At 39.7% G+C, this 15,548-nt stretch overlaps 1 protein-coding gene and 1 long non-coding RNA gene across 3 annotated transcripts in view; one reads left to right on the top strand and one right to left on the bottom strand.

Moving 5' to 3' along the window:
- Positions 1–271: 271 nt before the first annotated feature.
- On the bottom strand, positions 272–778 carry ZCCHC13 (zinc finger CCHC-type containing 13; the record flags this gene model as incomplete). Its single annotated transcript, XM_082681393.1, is given in 4 exon segments — positions 272–324; positions 327–372; positions 374–679; positions 683–778. Coding segments are annotated over 4 exon segments (501 nt in total).
- A 6,807-nt stretch (positions 779–7,585) lies between these two features.
- The window catches only part of LOC309839129, a 62,278-nt gene continuing 54,315 nt past the window's right edge, over positions 7,586–15,548 (top strand). For both annotated transcript variants that reach the window (XR_014298461.1, XR_014298462.1), the window contains exon 1: positions 7,586–7,611. This is a non-coding gene — a long non-coding RNA (uncharacterized lncRNA). The remainder of the gene's footprint in view (positions 7,612–15,548) is intronic.

Here is a 15,548-nt window from a genome sequence, read left to right as displayed (position 1 = left end):
AGAATCTAGAAACTGCCTAATGCTCAGGATGTTCAATGACTGGAGTTATCAGTGGTGCAGAAACACATTAATTATAAGACATCTACAAGTGAATAACTTTTTCTGAGATTTTTTTCCCCAGCCCTTTCCTCTTTTACCTTTGTAATTAAAGCTCACTGGCCTGAGAGTAGCCTCAGTCTATCAACCTTTGGTCAGAGAAGAGGTTTCAGAGAAAACAACACAATTATCACGCAGCAAAAGGAGTAGGGGTGGGGAGGAACAAAGGGAAAAGTTAAGCGGTAGCCTCAATGGGGCATTCCCGGATTAGATGTCCAGGTTCGCCCAGCGGTAGCAGTTGACCTCGCTTCTTTTGCTGCAGTTGATGACAGTTGATGGCCATGTGGCTGGTCTCGCCACAACGGTAGCACTTGACTCGGGCACAGTGTTTCTGAATGTGGCCATATTCGCCACAAGAGTAGCACTTCTGCCCCTCCTGATGGTCACAATCACGGGCCAGATGCCCTGGTGTGCCACAGGTGTAACAGCACTGCTGTCTTTCTCGCTTAGGCTTAACACAGTCTTTGGTGATGTGGCCACTTGTCCCACAGTTGGAGCAGATGTCATCGAGAAGGTTACAGTTCTTAGCATGATGACCAGGCTCACTGCAGCGGTAACAGATGACAGGTAGGGTGGCAGAACTTCACTGAGCACCTCGGCCACCACCTCTAGCTCCGTGCCCTCGAGCTCCTCCTCCTTTAGGGCCAGAGTGTCCACACTTGAAGCATTCCTTACTGTTCATGGCTGCAGTGAGATCTTCAGGTGAGCAGTCCCACTGCTGCCCCGGAAGCCCCAACAAAACTCCCCTTACGGAGGTTTAAACAGAAGTGGCTGTTTTTCTTGAGGGGCCTCAGTGACGTCACACAGGGTTTGCGCACGGCCCCATTCTTGTGTCACAGGCGTTCTAGTAGTCAGCTCCTTCCCGCCTGACTTTCCTGCTGTCCTTGAAGCCCAAAGCCCGTCTCAGGGGCGTTTTCCGTTTTTTGTTTGTTTATTTTTGTTTTTGTGTGTTAAATAAACACTTCTTGGGTCGTTAAGTTTGAGTTTGAATCTGTTCTTGTTCAGAAAATGTGCCTTGTAGGATTTCTTATAATTAAGGCTTAGGCCTTCTTTGTGGTCCAGTAGATGACCAGTTTTTATATATGTGCTTTGGACATAGGAGAGATACGTGTGAGATGTATCTAATCCAGTAAATGAAAGAAATTATAACAAATTAGAGTAACCCATTTGGGGGGGATTAAAAAATAAAATACAAACGTCCATAAAGATATGAGATACATAAGATAGAAAAAAAATGTGTAAAATGCTACAGGGAGATTTACTCACAATTTAGCCTGTTTTATTTCAGGAATCTAAGTTTTCAACATAATCACCACCATTTAAGTTGTAAAACAACATAATTGAAGCACTCAGTATAAAGAATATGATGTTCTTTGGAAAATAAATTACAAAATCTTAATTTAAATATTGGACAGGGCTTCCCTGGTGGCGCAGTGGTTGAGAGTCTGCCTGCCAATGCAGGGGACACGGGTTTGTGCCCCAGTCCAGGAAGATCCCACATGCAAAAAAAAAAAAAGAATAAATATTGGACAGATTTCCTCTCTGTTTTCTCAATTATTTATTATATAAATCTCATAAGGATTTATGGACATGTCCACTTACATAGATATAGAAATATGTATGGAAAACTAGACACCAAAATATCCAACTGTAGCTATTTTGGGGCTATAAGATTGAACAGGACTTTTTTCTCCTTATTTTCCTTCCCTGTATTTTACACTTTTTGAAATGACTTTAGGTTGTGTAATTTTAAAAATCCACAATAAATATTTTTCTTTAAGTTACTAGCTAGCTATGTTTTGCATATGAATTTTTTTCAGGAAGCCAGTACAAATGTATTTGGTAAAACATAGACGTGAGAATGATGAATGTAGCAATTGCCCTTTATTTTCAATATGACTTGATTGGAATGTGCAACTGGTTTCATAAATGCAACCACAAAGAAAACTGTTTTCAAAAATTAATAAAAGTTATAGCCAAAGAGGATGAGCAGTTGCCACATATAGAGTAGTGGAATGAGTTTTATTCCTAAACAATTAAATGATGCAGCATAAATGGTTTCAAATGGCAAAAATTCTCTCTGTGTTTTAAAATTTGATATATGTTTATTAAATTAGCCATATTAACTATCATATTTAAACCCCTGTTTAGATTTATAGTTATATTAAAGTAATTCATGCCCATAGTTTAAAGCATTGATTTTCAAAAAGGTTTAATTGAGACAAGAAGGAAGAAATGCATTTTACATCACAATAGAGGATATGTGTAAAAAATGCTGGTAGTAACCCATTAAATTAATCTTTCAATTCACTAAATGATTTTTACTCATAGTTTGATTGATAACTATAAACAATGCTTATGCTTATGTTATGACTTCTTGATGTTTCAATTTTAGACATTATCTATGCTTTTCCATTTCAGAGAATGAACATTTAGCCCTCTTTTACCTACACCATCTTTTGGTACACTTCATGTGCTTGCATTCCACTCACCCTCCCACCCTTGCACCTTTCTCCTAATATTGATTGGGTCAATAGCCAACATTTACATAATTATAACTATGCAAATGCTACTCATGGCTGAGCCATATTGAATTTTGTCAAATGCTTTTTTTGCATCTCTTGAGTTTGCCTTGACTTCTTGCATTTGCTAGAACCACCAGTAGATTTTTGAATATAAGTTGTGAAAGTGCATATCCTTGTCTTGTTCCTGATCTTAAGGGGAAAGCTTTCAGTCTCATCATTAAGTATGATGTCAGCTGTGGGCTTTTGGTAGATACCCTTTATCAGGTTGAGGAAGTTCCTTCCTATTCCTAATTTATTAAGCACTTTTTTAAAACATGTAAGTGCATTGGATTTTCTTCTATGGCTATTCTTCTGTGGCTATTCAGATGATCATGTGGTTTTGCCCTTTATTACTATTGGATTTGGTTTGCTAGTACTTTGTTGAGGATTTTTGCAACTACACTGATAAGGAATATTAATCTGTAGAAGTTTTAAAATTTTTATTCTCGTGATATCTCTGTCTGGTTGTCATTTCAAAGTAATACTGACCTCAAAGGATGATTTTGGAGGGCTTCCCATCTCTCCTATTTTTTGGAATAATTTGTAAAGAATTTATACTATTTCTCCTTGAAATGTTTGCACGATTTCACTAGTGAAGCTATTTTAGCCTGGGCTTTTCTTGTGGGAAGTTTTAAAATTACGAATTTAGTCTCTTAACTTGTTATAGGTATATTCAGATTTTCTGTTTCTTCTTGAGGCACTTTGGGCAATTTGTATCTTTCCGAGAATTTGTTGATTTCATCCAGGTTATTTAATTTATTGGCATACAGTTGTTCATAATATTCCCTTATACTTCTTTTATTTCTGTGAAGTCAATACTGATGAACACTCTTGCATTCCTGATTTTAGAAATTTGATTCTTACCTCTCTTTTTCTTCATCAGTCCAGCTGAAGGGTTTTTTTCAATTTTGCTGATCTTTTCAAAGAACCAACTTTTGGTTTTGTTGACTTTCTCTATTGTTTTTCTATTCTCTATTTCATTTATTTTCACTCTTATTTCCTCAGTTTTATATCCTTGTAATGCTAGCTATTACAGAATTAAGGCCAGTCTTATGTCAGATTTAGTCAATGTACAATTTGGCAAGGCAAAGCTGTATTCAAGGGACTGATAGAGTATTCTTGACTATTTTTCATTCCTGTACCCCAACCTCAATTCATGGTGTTCACAGGTTTGAGGAGATCCTCTGTATTTGGATTCTTCACAGGAACAGAACCAACATGATATCTCTATATCTATCTATCTATTGAGAGAGATTATCTATCTATGGATATATGTATATATATCTTTTATATAATATATAAATAAATATTCATTTACTTATTTTAAGGAATTGGTTCACTTCATTATGGAGGCTGGGAAGTCCAAAGTCTGCAGGGTGGGCTAGCAGGCTGAAGACCTAGCGAAGAGCCAGTGTTGTAGTTCAAGTCCAAAGACTGTCCACTGGCAGATTCTCTCTTGCTCAGGGAAGGTTAGTCTTTTGTTCTATTCAGGCCTTCAACTGATGGATGAGGCCCACCCACATTATGGCAAACAATCTGCTTTACTCAAAGTCCACTGATTTAAATGTTAATCTCATCTAAAAATACCCTCACAGAAATATCCAGAATAATATTTGGCCATGTGTCTGGGCACCATGACCCAGCCAAGTTGGCACATAAAATTAACTATCATATTTTCTAAAGAGGGTCATTCTTCTAAAAAATGTATTGGGTGGGGAATAAAAGGGAATCAGAGCCTCAGAGTGTTAGTGTGGAGGTAGTAGAGGTCTCCAGATTTTTTCTTTACCACTCCTGAGGAAATGAAAAGTTCAGAAAAATGCGTAGGTCCAGGACCCAAAGTATTTTATAGCATTCAAGATTTACAAGCTGTGCCTCTTTCTTGAATTTCTCTTCAGATTGGACATAGTAGATTAGGGAAGTTTTGTTAAAGGGAAGAGAAGTGGAAAGGGCAAGTAACTGCATCTGCAATTATTATTATGTGCTGACCTCAATTTTAGAATACTTTAAAAAATGGAATGTTGTCCATTTGTTAAAATGATAAAGATGATATTTAGGACCATGTCAAAATATTTAAAACAACACTATATTAAAATGTCGATGTTAAAACATTACATATTTAAGCAAAAATTGAAAGAACACAAAGATATGATAATGGACATAAGGTTTCATTTGGGGGTGATGAAAAATTCTAAAATTGTGGTGATGGCCATACAGCTGTGAATATACTAAAATCCATTGCACTGTACACGTTAAGCTGGTGAATTGTATGACATGTGAATTATATCTCAATAGAACTGTTATAACAAAAAAAAGTACACAAAGAAATAAAAGCATTTGTTATAGTGCTGTAGAATTGTGGGCAAAATTCCCTTTTATTATTATTATTTGGCCACGCTGTGGCAGCTTGTGGGATCTTAGTTCCCCAACCAGGGACAAAAACCATGCCCCCCGCAGTGGAAGTGCAGAGTCCTAACCACTGGACTGTCAGGGAATTCCCAAAATTCCCTTTTAACTTTTGTGCAATAATAAATGATTCTTTTAATTTAGGAGTGAGGTTTTTTATACTACTATAACTTCAAGCATTTCTATTTTTCTCTTTTTTTCTTTCTGCATATTGCACATTGTTGTATATAACCTTTTTGTGCATATTAGGCAAAAAATAATCTTCCATTATGTCTCCAAATAATGTTAATATGACATTCCTAACAATTAGAGAGGATGATGATGTACACATTTTATGGGTCTCAGAATTTATAGAATTGTGGGTTCTTAGTTTTTGGTATTTCCAAACTGGCTTTCTTAGAAAGCAAGAACCAGCCACCAAAGTAAAACATCATAATGAGAAACAAAATGTTATTTTGTATTCTCTCCTCCTCACGTCCGAAAAGGAATCTATTTCAGAGCCTGTTGAATAAATGATGCCACTTTTCTTAAGATTAATTTGTGAATTTCTCACAGGAGACAGGAACAAGCCTTGCATCTAGCACCAAAGTACACTGAACAGTATTTTTAATGTTCAGACAATACCAGGGTTGTGAAGAGAAAGAAAAAGGTGTTGCATACTCCTTCTTCCCCCCAAACTGATGGAACACCCTTTCCCTTTTTGCTCTGTGCATAGGGTCTTTTGGTCCCCTGCCTCTGGGTTTCCTCTGTGGGTTCATCACTAACCAGGCGTTGTTTGCCCAACATTAGCTGGTTGGGCTCAGCTTGAGAGCTTCTTTGGAGAAGATTGTGCGGATACAATATCTTTTAAACAGCATTTTTTGCCGTATCTTTTACAACTTGCAACATCAGACACACAAGGGGAGGAGTAAGAGGCCCAATAGGGCTGCAGACCAGGCAAGGCCAAGAATACACGGGTAAGGCCACTAAGGATAACAGAGCGAATAAAGGCAGCCAACTGGCAATGAAATGGTGGGCTAAGAACAGAAGAGGGACTGACGAAGGAAGATGGGCTGAGGGAAGGATGGTGGTGAAAACGGGTGTAACCAAGAGGAAGAAAGGTTGAAGAAGCAGGATGGGCCAGGGACCTGGGCGAGGGGGAACACCGGAGGGTCAGCCTCAGGGAAAGCTGGGGCTGGGTGGAGGGGTGGGGAGAAGAGGGCGGGCTCAGCGCATGCGCCTGAAGCACACTGCGGCGATCCTGGAGAGGCGGCGCTGTCTGGGCATCGGCGCTGTCTGGGCATCTGCGCTGCGGCTGGAGGTACGGCTGGTCCTCTGCCTGCTGTCCACTGCCACCTTGGTCTGCTCTTGCCACCCTGGCGCCGCGAACTCTGTGCCGCCTCTCCCTTCACCCTGTCTTGGGACGGCCGGCGCTAAGAATTCATGCTATGACCTTCGATGCAGCCAGGAGGTAAAGGAACGACATAGGGGAAGAACATGGAGGGCGGCGGAGGGAACTCGGCCCAGGGGGATCCTTAATTTGTGTGTTCTCCCGGTTCACGAGAGGAAAAAATGGGGGACAGTACGCGCCTCAGACCTACAAAAGGATGTTGAGCATTTACTTCCCATTGTGTAAGTAATACAGACTTCTTTCCATTAATCAGGGTTGAGGCACCTGGGTGTCGGCATTTTCCATAACGTTCCTTGCTTTAAAATTTTTTGGAGTTCCTCATATGCAGTAGAAGGTGTATTTAAAGGTCGAGGTTGTAGGACTAGGAGATTATGATAGCTTTCTTTGCCTTTGTTCAGTGTGGTGGCTCTTATTACGGAATCCGAGGGTACTCTAAGCCCCTCCCTGAGGGTCGGGACGGATTCTATCTGGATCTGGCATCTGCTCTGCAAGCAATGACGTCTTTTCCGTATTCCACTTCCTAGTTTATCACACCTACCCCCATTAGGGAAGGCTGGTAATGGCTCTCCTTGATTGAGCACTGGGGCACAACTATAGCAAGAAACACATCCATATATCATCAGGCACTTTTATATAAAAAACTGAGGTGGGAGGACAGACGCGGTGCGCACGTGTATTTGAGAGTGTGGGGATGCGCGGCGCGGTAGCGTGCAGGTATGCAGTCATCCTTTGGTAACCGCGGAGGATTGGTTGCAGGACCCCCGCGGATACCAAAATCCGCGGATGCTCGAGTCGCCTATGTAGAACGGCATAGTATAGTCAGTCCTCCGTATCCGCGGAGGGTCCACTGTATTTGAGGTCTGATGTCTGTGGGGGTGGGGTGGGGGGGCGACCATTGGGGAGAGCGGGAGGTACGCACGCGCAAGGCTTGGGGCAGGGGGATGGGTCGAATGCGTATTAAGGAAAGCAAAGTTGCCGGTAGTTGATAGGCGCGGAAGGGAAGAGTGAAGGTGCACATGCGCATTCGAGACGACTTTGTGACGGCTTTAACGGGAGGAGGGGAGAGGCGCGCATGCGTATTTCAAACGGAATGACGGGGAGGGGAGGGGAGGTGCGTAGCGTACGTGTAATTAAGATTGCAAAATGGCGAGGGGGGAGGTAAGTTGTCTTTTTGCTTGGCCATCTTGGGCTAGGAGGGCCTGCAGAGGAGCAGATCGACCTTTCTAGTTGGGTGAGGGGGTTTAGCCTGAGTTGGAGTTGTCTTAGGCTGTGGCCAGATCCACCAGATAATAACCCAGAATCTTAGCCCCTCTCTGGCCTATAGATAATGTGGGTTTAAAAATGCGGAGGCGATGATGACTTTACAAAAGGTTACGGCAGCAGGCTGTGTGTAGGAAATGCGTAAAACGGGAGCACTTGGAGACAAGGCCACATTCGGGCAGTACGCCTCTGGAGGGCTCTCTGTCGGACTTGCAGATCGTGGGCCGGTGTCCTTGGCTCTGGACACGTTCTCTCATTCCATCAGAGTAGCAGAACCCAGCGGTTGCAATATTGTGAGAACCTACTGATGGTCAGAAGCCCTTGGTTTTCTCCCCTTGAGGTTGTAGGGGTGAGGATTTGGCTGTTTCCAAGTGCTTGTTCCACTTTGCTTTAAACCTAGGATTTAGGCAAATGATAATGGTGGTATGAAGGTGACCTCGGTTCACACCCTTTCTTCTAAATTATTTTTTTCTGTAGAACTTTGAGCACGGTTTCGTCTAGGGGGACTATTTTTTTTTTAGGCAGCAGCACTGTCATGGCTCTTAGAGGGCTGTCAGTAAGGATCCACTGTTAATTGCTAAAACTAGTAATTTAGCAGTTAGATATATAGAAGAAAGGGCACAGGATTCAAAATTGAGATAGGTCTTTTCAGTAATCCTAGCTGTGATCTCATACGGTCATTTTCCTTCTTTGGGCCTGTTTCCCTATCTATAATAATAATTATGCTTAAACGTCTTTGGAGCTTAAACTGTGTGCCAAGTACTGGGTCTACATGCTTTTACACATGCCTTAACTAATTTAGTACTCTGGACAGTCTTATGAAATAGCAGTACCGTTATTCATCTTTTACAAGTGAGAAATTTGGGGGGACACAGGTAAAGTAAATCCAAGGCTTTATATCCGTTTGAATGACTGAGACTGGATTTTTATCCAGGAACTGTGGCTTCGGAATCCTGTGCTCTTAAACATTATATTTATCCACCAAAATCATGGGGCAAATTTAAAGGACCCTTCTTTTATGGTTTCAAATTTTATTTGTAACTTATCTATGATGTATAAGAAAGGAGACCTGTTTCCTGATTTTTATTCAGTGCATTGTACAGGGTTACATATGTTGAAGACAAAAAGTAAAGAATTGGTTTGGAGCCTAGTGGGGTGGCCATCCTTACCTACCCTTGTCTTCTGTGCTTTTTGTTCTGCAGAGGGTTTAAAATGGCCGACTGCGGCAGGCTGGACACACCCTTCTTGTTTTGCCTGATTTGAGATCTGGTCTGACGCTTTGAGACAACCAGTCATTTACCGCAGTAGAGATTTTTTCCTTACCCATTATTAATATTTTGGTGTTAATACCAAGGTTCGATAGTAAAGGAGAGGGTACTGCTTTTCTTTCTTATAATAAAAGAGAATACATGGATTTCTTTTATTATTTGGTTGGGATAGATTCATTGAAGCGGAATTACTGTGTCAAAGGGTATGAACATTTTTAACACTTAATATGTATTGCCAAGTTTCTTCCTGAAAAGGTTGTACCAATTTTTACCCACACAAGCATTGAGTAGTATTTATTAAAAACATTATTTTAATGGATTAAAAAAACAGTATTTAATTTTGCATTTCTTTGGTTGTAAGTTTGGATTCTGTTTTCCTCTATATGTTTCTTAGCAGTTTTATTTTCTTCCATGTGATGTTAGTTCATGTCTTATACTGATTTATCTGTTGGAGTTTTTAGTTTAGCGTTTACTATTGTTATCTATTTGAATGTGTTTTGTAAATAAAGGCTCTTACTCAGATTTCTGTAATGTTAGAAATATGTACTACAGGTTATTGTTTGCCTTTTAATTTTTGTTTCTAAATTTTTGGTTAGTAGAAATTTGAAATTGTGGTCAAATCACTGTATCTTCTGTTTCGTGATTTTTCTTCCATTAAGTTTGAATAGTTCCCTCAATGTAGAAATTTGGTAAATACCCATTGTAGCTTCATCTGAAGATAACCATCAAGTATGAGGGAAAAAGATCCATAATTTCACCACCCAGAGATAACCAGTGTTAATAAATGTGTTCACTTTTTTCATTCTTTCTGAATTCTTCTACAGTGATCACATATTTGTACTATTTTATATGGTGTTTTGTGTTTATAATGTGCATTTTTCCATGTTAAACATTTCTGTGATTGTCATTGAATGGTTTCATGATATTTTGTTGTATGGAAGTAGCTTAAGATTTTCAGTATTTTAAATTATGTAATTAATGTCTTTTCATTTAGTTTTTATTGTTTATCTATTTTGAGTTATTTCTTTATAGAACAGAGTTCAGAATTAGCATTATTCATCAAATAGTTTTAACATTGTAAAGACCTGCCAAATAGCATTCCAAACGTTGTCAATTTTTGTACGCAGTCATTTAGGTACATAAAATTTTTTTTACTTTATATGTAAAAGAATGGTATCTTTGATTTATGGTACATTTCTCTGATTATTGCTGAGGCTGGACTCTTAAATGTTAATTGATAGCTCCTATTTCCTTTTATGAACTATTCGACTTGGGTCTGAATGTTATCTATTTGTAAGAGCTCTATATTATGTGTTCTGTGTGAGAATCTATTACCCCTTGTCATTTGTTGCAAATGACAAACCTCATTTGTTGCACATACACTCCTGGTATATGTTTGTTGCCATTGAGTATGAAGAAATGTTTGTGATTCCAAAGAAAACTGCTGCATGGAATACATGTCAAATTCTTGGTAGCCATTTTGAAATAACATTTATTTGTTCTTTAAATAGATAACCATTTCTTTTCATCTAAAAGGAAAGCACTGTTTGCTGTACAGCAGTGATGCTCCCTCGTTATGGGTGTGGGGAGAAGACATGGCAACATTTTGTCCTTAATAAGACATGGCAACCAAGTAGACGAGACACAAAACAGTAGTCCCCCTCCCCCCATCCATTCGGGGACTGGTGTTTTTTTGAATATTTATGACTGATCTGGGGGAGGATATGGACATAGTGGAATGTTCACATTTGTAGATAACACGGAACTCTTTGGAGATGTAAAATGGTAATAGGAACAAACCACAACACCTGAGAAGACATTGTGCTTGTGGGCTGACAATTGGCAGAATGGAACAGGGTAGATAAGAGCAGTGTAATGACTTTAGGGGAAAATAGTATGTTAAGCATACAAAATAGTGGCCTCAGAGACATTGGGTCCCAAGACAGGGATCTCAGTGTAAGCAGAAACAATTTATTGATATCATCAGCTCAATTTGCGGTTGCAGAGACAGAAGACCCATTAAAAACTTAGGCCTGGGGCTTCCCTGGTGGCGCAGTGGTTGAGAGTCCGCCTGCCGATGCAGGGGGCACGGGTTCGTGCCCCGGTCCAGGAAGATCCCACATGCCGCGGAGCGGCTGGGCCCGTGAGCCGTGGCCACTGAGCCTGCGCATCTGGAGCCTGTGCTCCACAACGGGAGAGGCCACAACAGTGAGAGGCCCGCGTACAGCAAAAAACAAACAAACAAACAAAAAAAACTTAGGCCTTATTAAGAAGCAGTATGTGACACACAAAAATTCCATCCTATCTTTGTATAAAATGATCTGAACCAAATGACCAGTTAACACTAGTAATCTCTCCTCAAGGAGTCTCTTAACTACCTCTCACTGAATTTTGAGAAGGTGGTGGGAAGAGTGTGTTACCTCTCTGTTTAATTTTTCTTATTTATAATATGGAGGTGATTTAGATTATATATTCTCAAAGGTTTTTTGGAGGGATAAGGTATCTTATTTTGGTTTCCTGAAACTGAGTCTGTTATTTGTGGTTCAAAGAATCTGTTTAATTGTATTTATTAGTTAAGCCTTTCTAAATTATTATTCCCACTCCATGAGCTATATACTATCTCTTTTATATTTAGTAACATTCTAATTTTATTTTGTCAGTGAAAGGGGGATTATTGGATTTAGAGGTGTCAAGTGAGCTGTTACTTGCTTTTTGTTATCCAGTTATGCTGGGTTAATTCAGTTAGTTGTAAGCTCCCATGTTTCAGCATTTTGCTAGTTGCAGATGTTAAACTAGGCTTATGCGTGTGGTGGGGAGGTTGACAGATGTATAATAAGCAAAATGAAACAAAACAAAATGAAACAAAGCAACAACAACAGAGCTTGTGTTGTAGAGGAAGTGATTGGGAATGTCCTTTACTGGAGGTCTGTGCCTATCTTAAGGATGGGAGTCCCATTTTACGTCATGCCAGTGTCTAGTGCCCAAATCCATTTATGATCAGGAGTTAGGGAGAGCCTGGTTATTAGAAATAGCCTGAAAGCATTTAACCTTTGGTTTCTACAATTTGTTCCTCCCCTCTCTTGATGTTACAGCCAGCAGCAGCCTGGAGCAGCACCCCCTGGAAAGAAATTTTACATCGGCCATTATAATACAACCTGATAAGTGTTACAGCACTTATCAGGTTGTATTGTAATTGTCTGTGTATATGCCTGTCTCCCTTCCTATGTTATCAGTTAGACTGTGAGCTCCTTGAGGGCAGGGACAGTGTCTTCATCTCCAGAGCCCAGCCTGGCACATTAGTAGGCCTCAGTAAATGTTTATTGGATGAATAAATGAATGACTCATCAACAAACATTTATTGTGTGCCTGCTAACGTGATCTCCACAGGCTCTGGACTGTCAACTGTTTTCTTCAAAATGCGTGTGGTCAGAAACTAGCTGTTTCTTTCTAGTTATGTATATATCTTCTCAAGAGTTTCTCATGAGATAATGCTATTTTTGTGTTTGCATTTCAGTCCTTGGTATTTACAGATGTTGCTACTATTGCTACTGCTGACAGTCTCTTCCTTGGTGGAACCTGGGTGAAAGCTGCCAGATCAGGAGCTTCATCCTCACTGTCTAGTGTTTGCTAAATGGTTTCTATTTGTAGACTCATCCCCTTTTCACTCCTCCTCAGGTCATCCTCCAAATGCTATTCCCATGTGGGCTCCACATTCTAGATCAGGGGTGGGCAAATACAGCCCATGGGCTGCCTGGTTTTGCAAATAAAGTTCTGTTGGAAAACAGCCATGCTCATTTGTTGATGTGTTGTCTGTGGCCTCTTTGACCTACAACAGCAGAGTTGAGTAGCCACATCAGAGACATGGTGACCCACAAAGTCTGGCCCTAGAAAAAGATTGCCTACCCTTTTTGGAGTATCACTCAACAGTCATGGTTTCATTCCCCTCTCCATTCACCGGAGATAACTTTTAGCATCTCAGAAACTCATTTATTTACTTCATTCATTATTACTTATGACGAGTCTTTTTCCTGTTTTACAGATGGGCCAGCCAGGACACACTTCAAACTAGGAGACTGATTATAAGGCCTCCCCCAGGGTCCTGCAGTCAGTCAGTTATACGGTGTCCTTCAGCATCAAGTTTCGAGCTTCAACCCTAGAAATTAAAATTCCTTTTGTTATATCCTAACTTGAAGCATATGGACATTTCATGCTTTGGTACCTTATGCCTTGCCCCCCTCCTTCCTACACAGCTCTTTGCAATGAAGATATGGGAAATAAGGAATTAATATGAGATAAAGCAGAAAAGTAGGCTGAGGCAAATGTTTAGAGGGTCTGAATGCTAATTTTTAAACTGAGAAATGGGATTTCTGAAACATTCACTTATTCAGACTTATACAGGTAGTGAGCCTGCCCTTCCAAGAGCTTAGGGCCCTTCCCTCAACCCTCTCTAACCCACCGCACGTTGTCTTGGTAACCTGTCTGTGAGTATATTGTCATTCATTTCACTTCATTAAAAAGTTGGAGAGCTCCAAGTCTGATGCAAGAAATGTAGATCTAAAAAAGCAAAATGGAGAGAATATCAGATAGTCTCATTCTAGGAGTAAAATGGAGGGAAAGGCCTTACAGTGTTATTTTCAAGCTGCTTGCTGGATTTTTCCCAGGACTTCATTATGAAAATTTTCATACAGAAAAATTGAAAGAATTGTACAGTGAAAACCCATATACTCACCCCCTAGATGGTACAATTAACATTTTGCTGTATCTGCTTTATTGCATATTCGTCCATCTTTGTTGGGTGGGTTTTTAAAGTACTTGTGTTGTCATTCATTTTGATTTCATCTGTATCTGACCCATTATGGTACAGAAAAATAATCTCTTGATTCTTATCTGTATTTTCCAAGATGGTATGGAAACTGCAGCCTAACTACGTACAAGCAGATCTTCCTGGGAATAAGAGTCCTAGGGAGAGAAGACATTTTGTTTCTGAAAGAAAATGGCTGCAGCTCACTGTTGTTTACTGGAAATAATAGGCGAAGGAAAAATGGAAGTCCAGATCCAGTGTCAGTAAATCCTTCCAATAATATACTGCCCTGCACCTCATTCACTTCACTGGCTTTAGGGGGTGGGGGGCAGCTGGTTTTCTGAGCTGATTCTGCTTTTTCTTTCCTTTAAGAATTGATGAAGGAGAAACAAAGTGATATCGAAGTGCCACTGATGTGATAGTCAGCATTAACACAACTCCTTGGAATTTTAGTAAATGGATTTTTAATTTGGACTACTGTCTAATATTCTTTTGGACCTTTTCTGTTAGCAATAGCCACAGGGTCAAAGGAAGCACCATGAACTGAAATCTTATTTATCTTTATCATGAATATGATAATGGTACATGTTACCTGTTTGTGTCTATCTTCCTTCATTTAAGTTCAAGGGCAGAGGCCATATCTTACTCATCTCCTAGTAAAAAATGTCTATATTCATAAAAAATGCAGTATTACATTTAACACCTATCACATGGGCAAAGATTAAAAAATGTTATACTAGTGTTGGTGGGATATGTCCAATTTTAGTGTAATCCTTTGTAGGAGCAATTTGGCAATATATATTAGTGGGCAGAATAAATATTGCTTGCCCTTTGACCCAGCAATTTCATTTCTAGGGATATACCCCTAAAATATTCTAAATAAATTCTAAATATTTTTTTAAATGTTCTAAGGGTATTTTAAAAGATTTAGGTATGGGAATGTTCACAATGGTCATAGCAGTAAAAAAAAATAGAAAAACTTACTTATCCCTAAATAGGAATTTGAATAAATAAATTTTGGTGTATTCATGTAATAATACAACTTAGGCATTAAAAATGAAAAGTCTTGTAGATGAGTATATGGCTTGGAAAGATGTACCCAGTATATTAATTGAAAGGCTATGGTTTCATCTAATTTTTGTTAAATAAAAATTCATGTTTGTACACGTACATAAAAGTAATTGGAAGCATATACCCCAAGTGTTAAACTTTCTGGGATTTTGTGATTTTTACTTTCTGTGTATTCTTAATGTATTTCTGGAATTTTTTTTTCACAGCGTGTGTTTATGACTTTGAAAGTTAAGACAAACATTGAAACGGTTTCCATTTTGAAATATGCTGACCTGAACAGAAGTGGAATAAATGGGTTGGTTGAGGGGGCTGGAAACTGGAGCAGTTTAGTTTGGAAAAGAGCTGGGCCGGGTGGGAGTAGGGCATGGTGGAAATAAGATCTCTGTCTTTAGAGAAAGGCACTAGCTTAACTACTAACTGTTCTTGGCTCCTTAGTGCAGGCATTTCACGCATCAGGCTTTACACTTACTGTTTATTTCCCAATTAGACCCTGTACACATTCCTTTCCTAACCATGTCCCTCTGGGCTTTCATAAGCTAAATAATTGCTGGTGGCAGCAGCTGCTTATGGGTGTGCAGATCTTGCTCTAGTAACGGCTGCTTTACTTTATCCAATAAAGAGAAGGCTCAAACCCATCAAGGCTGCCTCCTCACGTCCCCCCACCGCCCCCAACACATACCACTTGGCATTATGAA

Source organism: Grampus griseus (assembly GCF_964374135.1).
Source record: "Grampus griseus genome assembly, chromosome: X".
Taxonomy (NCBI): domain Eukaryota; kingdom Metazoa; phylum Chordata; class Mammalia; order Artiodactyla; family Delphinidae; genus Grampus; species Grampus griseus.
This window is presented reverse-complemented; position numbering and strand designations above follow the sequence as displayed.